The sequence below is a fragment of the Chlamydotis macqueenii genome, chromosome 10 (assembly GCF_036417535.1).
Source record: "Chlamydotis macqueenii isolate bChlMac1 chromosome 10, bChlMac1.mat, whole genome shotgun sequence".
Taxonomy (NCBI): Eukaryota; Metazoa; Chordata; class Aves; order Otidiformes; family Otididae; genus Chlamydotis; species Chlamydotis macqueenii.
In genome coordinates, this window is record NC_141565.1 from 15,241,608 (window position 1) to 15,254,960 (window position 13,353).

The 13,353-nt window shown below is 44.6% G+C and overlaps 1 protein-coding gene across 10 annotated transcripts in view; it reads right to left on the reverse strand.

Moving 5' to 3' along the window:
• The window catches only part of CADPS (calcium dependent secretion activator), a 212,558-nt gene that overhangs the window by 68,734 nt on the left and 130,471 nt on the right, over positions 1 to 13,353 (reverse strand). For 8 of the 10 annotated variants that reach the window (XM_086755865.1, XM_086755861.1, XM_086755864.1 and 5 more), the window contains exons 14-16: positions 3,367 to 3,468; positions 2,405 to 2,468; positions 1,515 to 1,638 (exon numbers count right to left, since the gene is read on the reverse strand). In XM_086755865.1, the coding sequence (XP_086611991.1) occupies positions 1,515 to 1,638; positions 2,405 to 2,468; positions 3,367 to 3,468 (290 nt within the window). Of the gene's footprint in view, positions 1 to 1,514; positions 1,639 to 2,404; positions 2,469 to 3,366; positions 3,469 to 12,413; positions 12,579 to 13,353 lie in introns of all 10 variants that reach the window. The other 2 variants (XM_086755867.1, XM_086755866.1) reach the window with 1 other exon arrangement.

Genomic DNA, 13,353 nt, shown 5'->3' on the forward strand with positions numbered 1-13,353 from the left:
GGAAAAGTACACACTAACTGTTCTACTTTGGAAATGAATGCATTTTTACTTACAGATCATAAAGTTTGTTTTTGGATAGATTTATCTGAAAGAAGAGAGCAAATCTTACCAATGAGTTAGTGATATTTACACAGAGAACCTAAGGGAGTCAGCCCTGGGTAGAAGCATCCATCAACAGAAAAGCTGCTTTTGATTCTCAGTCCTTCTCCATCCTTGTCAAGTATATTTAAACATTGCATTTTACAGAATGCACCAATTAAAATATCCTGTGAAGTTGAGTACTTTGATAAATTGCCTGATAATACAGTGCTTATGAAACCTTTGTTCCTTCTCTATTTTTGTCACTCATTACCAAGTCAAGAGTTGATAAACATCCTTTTAGTGCCCAATTCTTAAGTGTTTCTCACTGGATGCATAACAATGAATTCATTACCACTGGTACACAATTTGCATCGTTAGACAGAAAAAAAAAATGGAAAAAGAGAGGACATGTCATGTACAGAACCTGGACAATTTGTCATATAATAACCCAATTTTTCATGTAAACAAGAACTAAGAACAAATCAGAGGGAGTTTGGGGTTTGGTTTTTTTTTTTTCTCCTCTCAATATTGTCCTAGAGGCATACAACGATAATCTCAGCTGTGGGAAAGCTTCACATCACACATGACAGAAACCCAAAGTCTAGAGCAGGACATACCATTCATCTGGAACACACAGGTTTAAGCAACTGGGAACTTGGATAAAGTTGGGTGTGAGTTTCAAGTTGGATATAGCAGCCAACAAGGTACCAACATAAACTGATTAACATGTAAAGAATGACTGGATTGTAGAGCTTCAGCTAACACGTATCCTCTAGCAAGCTTTAAAATGTCTTTTTGATGGCTACATGTCTCTGGTCACTGGTTATTATTCTCCCATAACTTTAAAGGTCAATAATATCAGCTATAGCGGATTTAGAGTGACAAGAAAGAAATCTGATGCAAGTATGGGATCACTGATCAATGACTGCTATGCAAACTTCAAAGACAATGAAACACTCCCAGAAAAAAGACATTTTAAATTGGCTACAAATGATTAAGCATAGATTAAACTGTTTTTCAGCTTCTTATTTTTCATTTGTTTCCTGAACTCCACTGTCACAAGCAATTAGCTGCACTATACCTTCAGCTGCAAAGATGACATCCCAAGTATTTCTCAATTTGTTTTTTAAAACCACGACATGAGTCTGAATACTACACCACTGGCCAAATCCAAATGCACTAACCATCAAAAAAAAAAAAAAAAGATACAGTTCCTTTTAACCATTTCCTCTCTCTTCCAGAAAAAGAAACATTTTGCATAGCTTCCATTCTTAACTGCTTCCGAAGCCAACACCACAAAAATGATTCAGAATCACATCAGCTTTACTGACAAGAGAATAAATTGCAAATGAGCTTCTTTTAAATAGCTCCCAGGCACAGTTGCCACCTAGAAATACAACAGAAATTATAATTTCACAAAGAAAGAGCCTTACCTTCAATTTTGGCATACTCTGATAGTCGAGTATAATTGACTAAAGCTGCTTGCTCCAAGCATTTACGGATGACTGTTTTTACCTCCTCTTGAGGGACCGGAGTAACTATGTCTTTCATCAGAACCTTGACACAAGAAAATCTGATTTGTTGTGGCATCGGGCTCACAGAGCTGCTTTTCTCCAAGCCCAGCACATACATCCATTCCTACACTAGCACTGCGTGGCTCTCGGGGTACGTGTACAATATGCACGACCCACTACAAGGTCACCTTGGCCAGCTTGAGACGTGGGATCTACCCCTGCCGTATTATTTGCCTTCTGTACTTATACCCTATGGCATGCCCTGAAATCTGTGCTTCTGATTTTTTAGGGCATGACATTAAGATCTATCACAACTTCCCCAGTGCCAGGCAATGTTATGCTTTTCCCAGGCTCTGATGATTGACTTGGGTTTAGGTCTGGGCTTGGCCATACTGCGGGTTAGCGGAGGTGAGAAGGTTGTTGGAGCAGCAGGAATGCTGAAATAGTTATGGGGAGGATGACAGTGAGCAAGTCTCATATGCCCAGGGAGAACAAGGCTGCCTTGAGATGGGAATTTCACCGGGCAGCAGCCAGGCTTTGCTTACAAGGGTCTGCGGCGTAGATGCTTGCCAGCGAGATCCCCCACTATCAACAGAGACGCAGGCTGTGCTGCTTTAGCGGCCAGGCTACATCCCTGCCTCCGAGCTGAAGCAGGAGAGATAATAACCCCTCCTCACATCCCACATTTCAATATTAACTATGATTAATTACACATCTTACGCTACAATAACAGTTCCTCAAGCTCTTTGGGATGGAAAGATACATGAATACAGGTAATTTTAACGACTCTGCATTATTCTTATGCTTACCCTTTCCAGCAGTGACAGAGTAGCTTTTAGTGCACCTTCTGGACGGCCAAATGGAAAGCAGTACCTAGAAAAAACACATCATGTTAACATCAGACCAGGTGCATATGAACAAGGCTTTCCAGCGCTATAAATATGCTTTCCTAAACATGCCCAAGCAACTCTCTACTCCCTCTGCCTGGAACGAGCAGTCTTTCTAGAGGGTAACTTTCTGAAAGGGTTTGATGGTGTGGACAGCAAGGCAGCAAAACAATACAAGGCAGTAATAAGCTGATTGTTTTAGCAGCTTATTAAATCTGGGTGTAACCTGGAGAGTTTTTAGATCTCCTAGGAGAGAGTTAAATATCATCTCCCTGTAAAATGGGAAAAAAAAAAAGCCCCTCTGGAAAGGATATTCACCTCCAGGTGATGCACCAAGCTGTAGGTAACCGGCTGAACCAGCCACCGTCCCTGGTGAGTGGCAGCTCCGAGGGGCTCACGCAGGGATGCTGCGTGTGAATGCACATCACCCGTCTGCCTGCAAATGTGCACCAGGGGCAATTCACCCCTTTTTGTGGGGGCAGTACCCATCCTTCCTATACTGTAACATCCCTGCAGAAAGCCCCGTCTGTCTGAATACTAGGGAGAAGGGAAAATAAATGGGTAATAACTGAGCAGAGGGGAACTGAGAAATAAGAAGATAAAGGATTTTTTTTGTTGTTGTTAAATTTGAGAAAAAAATCCACAGCATTACCACGCCTATGGGAGCAAGATGGTTTGAAATAGCCTTTAAATGTTATATACTTAAGATCACTCTCCAGCTACAAACATGCTACAGTGCAAGCTTCACTGCCCTGTGTAGGTCTGTGCCACTTACGCAAAATTCCTGTATGCATTCAAAACCTGCCTTTTGGCTTTGCTGCTTATAGGAGGGAGCTGGGAGGAAATCAGTCCTCTCGCACTCAGCCTGGGCTCTCTGCCTTTACCTAAAATGCGTGATCTGATTCTCCAGAAGTAAACGAAGCCGCTCCTTGATCTCTTCGAAACGCTCTTTCTCGTCTACGGTCACAGTTCCTATCCCGTCAGGCCTGGAGGAGAAATGCCAGGAATGACTCAGGCTCTACCTCACCACCCTGGTAACTCATCCCCACAGCCCACAGCACGCTGCCCTTTCGGAAAGGGACGTCGTCACCTATGAGACCCAGGGCAGAGGAGACACGGGTGGTCACGGCAGCACGACTGCCGAGGTATCGAAAATAAACAAATAAAGAAATATCTTCACTCAGAGTGATAATCCAGATATGAACATATCCCCCCTCATTTTTTTTTTTCTGTGGTAGAGAAGTCAGAATAAGCAGAATCCCCTTTTAAATACAGGTATATGACAGGGAGCGCAATGCCAGCTCCCAATGCAGGATTGGGCCCACTGCTGGCAAAATAGAGACTTAATTTCTGCAGAAAAATTCAGCTGCTAATTTAACACAATTCACAGTATAAAAGAATATTGACCACAGGCATATATATAAACAGAATATAAAATTCTGTTCTCCTTCACAACAGCTGAATCACTCCATTATAGTGATTTCTTGAAGTGAACCGTCTCCAACACATTCTGCCAAGATGTGCCTAGAGCGCAACATGCATTTTGTATTTGAAAATGCAATGTCTTTTCAGGCATTTAATTTCATTTATAAAAATTAACACATTGATACAATTTATCAGAGATTTTCTCGGGCTATTTACGACACCCTTGTATTTCAGGAGTGCACAGGAGCACATTGCGAGACCCCCAGGTCCTGCTGCCTTGGGGGATTTCTCATCCTTCACAGAGCACAGTGTGCAGGCGAACCTTGCTGAAACTCTCCCGGGGCTGGATGATGCGGTGGTCCCTGCCCTCTTCCACCCCGTTCCTCTGCCGATGCCAACCCATCCGAGAGCCGAAAGCAGCAATCCCCTCCTTCTCCCCTACACCCACACGGCAAAACACGCCGCGCAGCAGAATCCCAGGCGAGAGGAGAGCACGCGTCTAATCCATCCACCAAAGGAATCGGCCAGGCAGACAATCAACGGCACCGCTCCCCACTGCCGGCGAGTAAAGTCTACGGATTTGTGTACTCCTGGGCAACTCTGCTGGCACAGGCGCTCTTTAGGTAACGTAAGACGTCTTAAAATCGAACAAATGTTCTTACTTAAAGGCCTCCTCCAGTGTTCAGCTTAAGCTGCATAAATCCGCAGTACTAGACTGGTTGGGCTATACAAAAGACTTGGCAAGGGATTACAAAGCTTCTAATGAACCTCCTGTCAGGGGTTAATTGGTTGGCTTTATTTTCCTCTTAAATAATCAAAGGCCCTAAACTTAAAAAAAAAAAAACCCAACCCTATAAAAAATTAAAAGCTATAAAATCTGTACAATCACTTCTACTCGACCCTGCATTTAGTAAGCTCTTAATATCATAAATATGAACTCCGATATTCCAACACAGGTGAATAAACAATTTAAACATTTCAGAAGAGGAACTAGCAAACCCTACATGATATTTACTGCAAAATTTTAAAGCTAAATATACATTAAATAAAACTTGTAACATGGACACAGATAAAGACTTGAATACCAGGGGATGTATTTAAATTTAAACAGCATTTAATCAGAAATCTTTACTTGATTATTTGCCAAATTCTGCTGTGTATTAAGGAAAAAAAAAGGAAAAAAGATTCAGGCTGAAACTTGGATAAAATGTCTCAGCTGGGGAACACATTTCATAAACAGTTTTGGAAGTATGGATCTGGTCTCATTAGTACCTAATTAGGACTAGTTATTTTGAAGAAATGAGCAAGCCACAAAAAAACCCCAAATTAGTTATTGAGCAAAAATTAATGTCTGAACATGCTTAATATATTTTTATTCCAAAGTTCCATAAAATATTTAATATTCAGACAGAGATGTTCATGCCTTTTGTGATGCTCTGCACCTCACAGCGCCTGGTTTGCTCCCAAGCAGAAGAGCAGATAATTCAAAGCAGGAGAGCAGACAAATGCCGTACATTAAGGGGCAGAGTTGAAGCCCTCGTTTGACTTTTGGCATTCGTTCCCCCCCATACCCATAACAGCTCACAGAGTGTCGCTAGGTTAATTGTATCAGTGCTGACAAACGAGGTAGGAAAAGCCGCCTGCCCTGGCAGTGATTTGCTGATGGACTGGAAATGGTCTGAAAGTTATGTTACCCTTTGCTGGGTCAATAACCCCAACTGGAGAGATTTAATGGCGAGATCTGACAGCCTGAGTTGGGTCGCAGCCCCTTCACACAAATCACAGTTTCTCACTGTATGCAAAGGGCTTCAGTTTTGCCAGAACCAGTTATTCAGTGCTCACCACATAACGACTCCCATTGGACACCCGAAACGGGCTGACATGACAGCATCAGTCGTGTCTCGGCTGGGCAGTAGCAGGTCTGGAAGCATCTCTTTGAAAACACTGACCCACACGAAGATGAAGGGTGGGCTCTAGAGAGGACACCTATGGCCAGCATGGCTCTCGCAAGTCACAACGCCCCGAGAGATGCCAACACAAACTCTGAGGCACACATAGACCACGTAGGCTTAACTCCTGGTCTTTGCCTTTCTTGGGGCTTTTGTGAGCCAGGAGGACATGAAACTTGGTGGGTCCAGCCACCACTCCCTCCACACAGGGCCCACTGCATGGTGTAAACAGCACGTTGCTCTTGCGTATCATGCACTGCAAACTCGAGACAATCTACAGGTCAGCTGTAGCCATTTTTGGAGCAGCGTGGATGTCTGGAAGGGCCTGCCAACCGAGAGCCATCACCACAGCAAGGACTCCCTTTCTCACCCAGCTGTGGACTATATTGCATCTGACATGATGAGCATCTCTTGAATCTACCTTTCAAATTTTCGGCAAACCATTTTCTCACTGTCCTTCACAAAGTTGACATTTTCGGCAGCATGATAGGAAAGATGTCATGTCGGCTGCTTTTCAAGTTGTTGTCACAGTGGTTAGCACCAGTTCTGTCATCTCTGCTTTCCTCACAATCCCCCATCTTGAGCCATGTCACAAATAATAATACTTCCAATGTTTTTGTCAAATTTCAAATACTATAACCCAGCTGCACATCTTCGGATTTACTAGTTATGTTAATCTTTGTTGCTCATCTTCCCAGAAGCTGAAGCATTAGGAACTCATTAATTAGCGACAAATGCAGGATATACATAGAACTGGAAAAACACTACCCAAAGCCTTGCACTTAATTTATTAGCTCGATAATTTTGAAACCTAATTAAATATTCAAGTCAAATATACTTTGAAAATGTAATCTTTTCGAGGGAACATATTTATTTTCCCTTTTGCAAGAACACAAAGGGTATGTAGCTTAGCATCGTTATAATTTAAGATTCACGTCTGTGCTCTAGACAATTCCAGTACATGGCTGATGGGGCTGAAAAAAATCTGCAGAAGAAGCTCCAGTCACACCAACTCGTTCTGATTCTTATCGGCAATTTTGTTTTCAGTAAAGGTCTTCACCTCAACTTTGATATCTGTTATTTCATCTCACGGGCAGAAGCGCCGACTCCTCCACCGAGCAGCATTTCTGCAGCAAGGCCAGCTAAAACGCAGCTGGAGGAAACAGATGCTCTTACACGCAATCATCACACTGCAGCAGTGATGGGTAATGAGAGGAGAGCAAAAGGGTGAAAAACAGTTCTGTATGTACCTGGTATATTCAGATGCACAAAGGAAAAAATGGGTTTGGGTCTACGAATTTGGGTCAACAAACAACACAAACATCTCAATCTGTGTGGAGACACAATTTCATCCCATTCTCTATAGCTCCTGCTCAAGGACACTTGAGGTGTATGGCAGAACTTGTCGGCAGAGAGGGTAGCAGAAGGGCAAAAAAGGCAAGAAAAACAAATAAGGAAAATTTTAATTATAAGTAAACAAGTTTCAGATCACTCTTTCTGCTGCAGATTTGCTCCATTGGCTCTAAACTAGTAAATTCCCACTGTAAATATTTCATAAGAAAACTTTTAAATACAGCTTTCCTAATTCCCTCCTTGTTTTTAAGTTGTGAAAACAACAACATTTAAACAATCTAAACAGCAAAAATGATAGTCCTTGTTTAGCTTAGACGATTTGTGCAAATTCCAGGGTTAATTATAAATTATAATTAGGACCTGTGATCCTAAGGCCACTGCTTTATTCTACAAGCCCCGCCTCCCCCCATGCCCTTTTCTAATTATATCCAGTGCCCCCAGGGCTAGTTATGCTGCTAAAACAAATATATCAAAATGATTTTTTAACAAAGACTAATATATGAAGCAATAGCACGCATTTGTATGCAATTATAAATATACAGTATAGCCCCAGTGGGTTAATCTCTTTGACATAAGCCTGTATGAAATACCATGGCGGCTTAGAAATGAAAAGACATCATCTTTTACACCTTTTATGTTTAACTTGTCTACACTTTTTTTTTTACTGGGGAAAATATTGCTTACACGTAGCAAACAGATCTTTGCACGCACTGTGAGCCCTGGCATACAGAGCCAAGGAAAAAAAAACAATGTCAAAAACTGATGCAAATAATTTGATTTTTTAAGTAACAACTCAAATATAAAACACGTGCTGCCTTCAGCTCCCTTGCTGGCTGCCAGGTGCAGCACATATGAGCTATACAGTAAACATCGATGATTAGTGCCTTGGACGGCATGTGTCAGGAGCGGCTTTCAAAGGATCCCTCGCAGGAAGACTTGCCTGCGTGAAGTCCCACCGGTTGCACAGGGCCTGGCTCTGGGGATGTGGGCAGGACCACAGCTGCCTGCCTGCTGCCTCCTACACCTCCCTCAGCAAATCTGACCTGAAAGAGCCCACCTGTTCAGATCCCTTGAAAAAAGCTTATTCAGCAAACGTCGATTTTGCCCGACTCTCCTTTCTTCTGGGAATTCACACTGCGGGTGAGATGTCGGTTGAAAGGCCTTTGTTCAGCCCAGCCCTCCGCCCGCTCTCCTGGGTGCTGCCCCAGCCGCCCGCTCGAGATGCTGTGGAGCATGGGAGCCATTTCAGCTTCCCAACTCCTGCCTTCATTTTGCTTGGGCTCTCCTCCACGCCGCAGCACCGAGCCAAGTCACGGCTCATCGCTTCTCATGTGCGATCCACACCCCTGACGTACCGCGGCTGAACCGGATGGTTTCTGAGCACTGCCATCCTACACCCATTGTAATGAATCACGTCAGCCGGCCACGCAGGGCTGGTTATCTGCTGGTGGCTGGCAACCCACCACCCTTCAGCACAGACACCGGATCCTATCCGACAGACAGCCGTAACGCACGCCGTGTCACCGCAGACTTATCACGGGGCTGGTCGGGACGCGGAGTCGGCTCTTAATGAAAGATTATGGCATTATGCCCCACCAGATTTTAACCTGCTCTCCTGCAGCCAGGGCTATGCATCTGAATGAGACGTGGAAACTAAACACAAAGTACTAGGGAAGCATAAGAAGATGCTGTGATGAAGTGTTCATACATTCACCAGTTCTTTTAAGGGACTAAAACGATCCTGGTTTGTTTTTTCAACTAGCTGTATGGAAATCTTGCCTTTATGTGAGCAGCCAGCTAGGTAATTAGAATACAATGGAAAAAATTACAAATATGTTACGCAGACTTTTCAGTTCCTCAGGGTTTATGACAACAACATTATTTCTGCTGGCTTACAGTTGTAAAAAACTAATGAAAGCTAATGCTAATGCTAGCTAACAAAAGAGATACCTCTTGAAAATAAGTTTGATGCTGTAAAATACAGCTTATAGAGGAAAGGGTAAGTCACTAATATACCAAGTTTATTAATAGAGAGATTTATCACTACTTGGACCTTGGTTCAATAGTCATCAAACAACTCGCAGCGAATGATGTTCAGTTGTTATTAGGCTGGAGGGGATTCAGTCCAGCATCATGATTTTGGTAAGCTCCATGTCTTCTAATACTTGGCATGCACACAATCAGTATTTTAGTCTTATTTTTAAAAGTTTGGATTAGCAAGCATAGAAAGAGTCTTTTTTTGTGTGCTAACTTGAACATTTAAAAAGAAAGTTATCATATGGCTAAATCCAACAAAGGCACATGAGAAACCAAGGTCACTCCTGGAAGCCACTCCTTTGAAACACGCAGGAATCCCTGCTGAAGGTTTATGCGCTAACTTTGGGCCTGGGAAAGCTGAACTGGACTTTCTGCTCCGCAACGCCTCTCCTGTGCACAGACAGGGAAGCACTGAGGCTCCTCTAACACATCACTTGTCCGCGTGTCAAACAACGCCAGCTGTACTGTCACAGCCCTCCAAGGTGAGGGCAGTGACAAACACGGAAACAGAAGGCGGGGAAAGGCCTGGACGATGATGTAAGACCTGTCATAATTTTACCCAAAATCATGATGTCTTCTCAAAACCATTCCTGCTCCTTGCCTTCACTAGTTTTTTGGAGGACTATAGATAAAGGAAAGCAACAGCCTCAATACTATAGTGGTGGTAGCAAAAGACATCAATAAATACACAGCGCGTGTTGTCAGATACCTGAGTAATGCTATGCATATGTAGGTAAATAAATCAGAAATCACAACAGCTTTCATAATGGCAGGACTTTACAAAAGGCACCCAGTGATACCTGATGGACAAAACCCTGTTACCCACTCACTAGTGACCACAACAGTGACAAAGCCTGAAGCTCCTCAGTCTCAGTGAACAACAAGTACCTGGGTTGCAGAAAACCATCCAGATATTCAGAGTCCCTGCTGCTCCCTGCCCTCCTGACAGCCTGCACCTTACATATTCAGGTATCTGCAGGAAGTGAAAATTGGGACAAGCGATTTACATTTAACTGCATTTTTACTTGGAAAAGGATGAAATTAACAGAAAAATTAAGGGGACTGTCATGCAAATAGCAGTGATTTACAGCCTTGATTTGGAGAGATTATGTCAAGGCTTTCAGGGGTCTGAACAAGCTACCTGAGCCCAAAGGAGCAGGGGAGACCAAATCTTGATGTATAAAGCAACAGGGCTGCAGAATGTCCCTAAAATCTCGTTTTGACCATTTCACCTGCCGTGGCATCAGCTCCAAGCTGGAGATGCATTTCCACCAGCAGGCGTCCTGCTCCTGCCCTGGCTGTGGTGCGGCGGTCGTGCTGCTGAGGCGGGAGCCGGACTGGTGAGGAGGCATCATCCCCGCGCTGACGCCTGTCATCCTGTCAGCCTTGACCTTCAGGCTGTCCTCAGCATCCGCACCGCAGCCCGCCTGCACTTCCCCGCTGACTGCGAGCGACTGTTGTCTTGCTGCCTGACCTTACACAAACACGATACAAACAGACAGCCCACCTCAGCTCCATCACTGTCTGCTGCTAATACAGGAGATTGATAGCCACATGAAATTATCTCCCTGTGCGACCTTCATTACTAGGTGGCATATCCTGACTGACAGCCAAGCTCATTCTGGGGAAAGCTAAACCACCGGCTTGGGCTTTTTTACTGTCTAAAAGTGAAGGAACTTCCTTTTGTAAAGAAAATCAACACTTTGGCAGTTTTGAGAGAAAAAGAAGCCTTTCTTAAACAGAAAAATGCCTTCCAACTTGAATCTTTCCCAGACCACTATGCGTATGAATAACAACGCGATGCACAGTTGCTCCAAGATGCTTCATCAGACGCTGTGCTGGGTCCTGGGGCAGGCATGCTGCCACCTCTACAAATTTAACAGGGAAAGTTTTTCAGCTCTGTCATGAGCTACAGGTTTCCCAGGGAGAGCACGGCCAGCCCTAAGGCAAGGAGTGAGGGTGGGTCACAGCAGGCGGGAGGAAGGGACGCAGCCAAAGAGACCCCGGATCAACACACATCGCAATTACCAGTAAGGACTGCATGGCTAAATATTGGCTTTCCGTCACTACCTGACAGTCAGCTCGCACATGCAACATGCATGTGGCCTAAACAGCTTTCTGAAAAGAAATTGTGACTCTTCCACTCAGATATTCAGATTTCTGATAGCAGACATGAAAGATACAGAGTTGTATTTTCTCTCAGACCCCCTGCGGTCCATTTTTGTGACCTCTCAATAGCAGAGGCCAAAAACCGCGCTCGGCAGTCTCCGTACCAAACTGCTCTGGCTCCCGGGCATTACGCAGAGCCTGCCCTTGGTCGGAAAGCGCAACGTGCAGCCTTGCAGCTCCCGTAATCCCCAGGCAACACAGAGACGGCAGCAACCAAGAAGGAATATGAACCTTCAGCCTTCTGATGTGAAGTCAACCGTCGGCTAAAGACAGCTAAATCATAGCAAAACACCTTGTTCCTTTCTTGGAATATTTTAGTCAAAGGAGCCGAGCAGCCGGGCCGTGGCCTAGCTGCCTGTTTGGCAGCCCCCAGCATGGCACAGCAGCCACACGCAGCCCTGGGCAGCTGAACTGGCATGGCACTGGGGTCTACACACCGCATGGGTTTTAAAGCAAGATATTTTCCTGAGCCCACAACTCTCCAGTGCCATGGAGAGAGAACAGCAGGGTTTCAACACGGCCAGCACTGAGATACCTCCTGCCACTGAGGCCGACAAAGAGGAGGCACCAGCTCTGGCTATGCTGGACCCTGTGAAGGTGTACACAGGGTAGCCACAACCAGCGTCCAACCTCCTCTCCTTTATGAGCCAAACAGGCTTTGAGCCAGGTCCTGTCCCCACAACATCCTCCTGCCGGGACAAGCCCTGCCTATGGAGGAGGGGTGATGGGGGCAGCCATTTTCCCCTACCTGGTCTCAACCCCCACACGTCATGTCAGCAATCTCTTAAACACATGCCTCAAAAACTCAAGGTCCTGACCTGCTACGGGACTTCAGTGCCCAAATGCCATCCAACTCCCAGGAGAGTGCGCGGCCCGAATGTCGGTGCCACAGTGGGCCTCCGCATGCCGCGGGGACCCAAAATGCCCAGTGTGCTCAGTGACGGAGGAGCCCGCTGCCCTCTACAACACACTTCTGTGCACTGCGTGCTTCCGCTTACCTTTTCGGCTCTGGATTCGGCTGGGATTTGGAATCTTTCCTTTTTTTGGACTCCTTTTTGGAATCCTTTTTTGTCTCCGTTTCAGCGGCAGGGGCATGAGACACTTTGCCCCCCTCGCCTTCTGCACTTGGCTGTGACCCACCAAGTAATTCTGCCATGTGTTGGCTTTGGGGAGTGATTGAAACGCGGGGGGCAAGGCCAGCAGCAAAAGTGAAAGAAACAAGAAGAAAGCATGAAACAACTCAAAAATAAAACAAAAGGAAACTAAACTGAAAGCAAACAACTGAAATCAAATTAACAATTGGCAAAGAAGGAACAACTGAGCAAAAGAAAGTCAGAACTAAAAAAGAAACTAAGAAAGGCAAAACGCGGTTTCCATGACAAGATGTATGAAAGTAACGGCAAAAGCAAGCGGCAGCCTTGCAACGCGAAACCTGGGCAATGTGTGTCATCATTTGGGATGGTATTTACCAGAGGGTTTATGAAAACACATAATTATTTTATAACATTCCTTCCTTCAGCAGCATATGCAGGATAGAGAGTGGTATCTCAAAGTACATAATGCAACTTAACAGAAAAAAGGCAGAAAAAGAAGCTGGAATAGATGCTACAGCTGTCAACAAAATAAACAGAAAAGCAGAAAGCACAGGTCTGCTTCCTCCCATCAAGGATTTGCCACATTTGGGAGACAGGAATGGGCTCCTTAGGAAATTGAAATTGCTTTGCAACAGCAGCAAGAGAAAATTTTCAGTTATGTCTAAGCAATTTCCAAACTGACGTCATGCGACTTTAAATGAGACACGGGTGCCCGAGGGCTTAAAGCCCTTCTGAACACTGAAGTTTGATACTGCTGAAAATTTCACTGCTGCAACTTGTCAGATCCTCTCGCACAACAATTAAATCAGCACAGTGTATCAGTTACTTCTATTTATTCAACCCG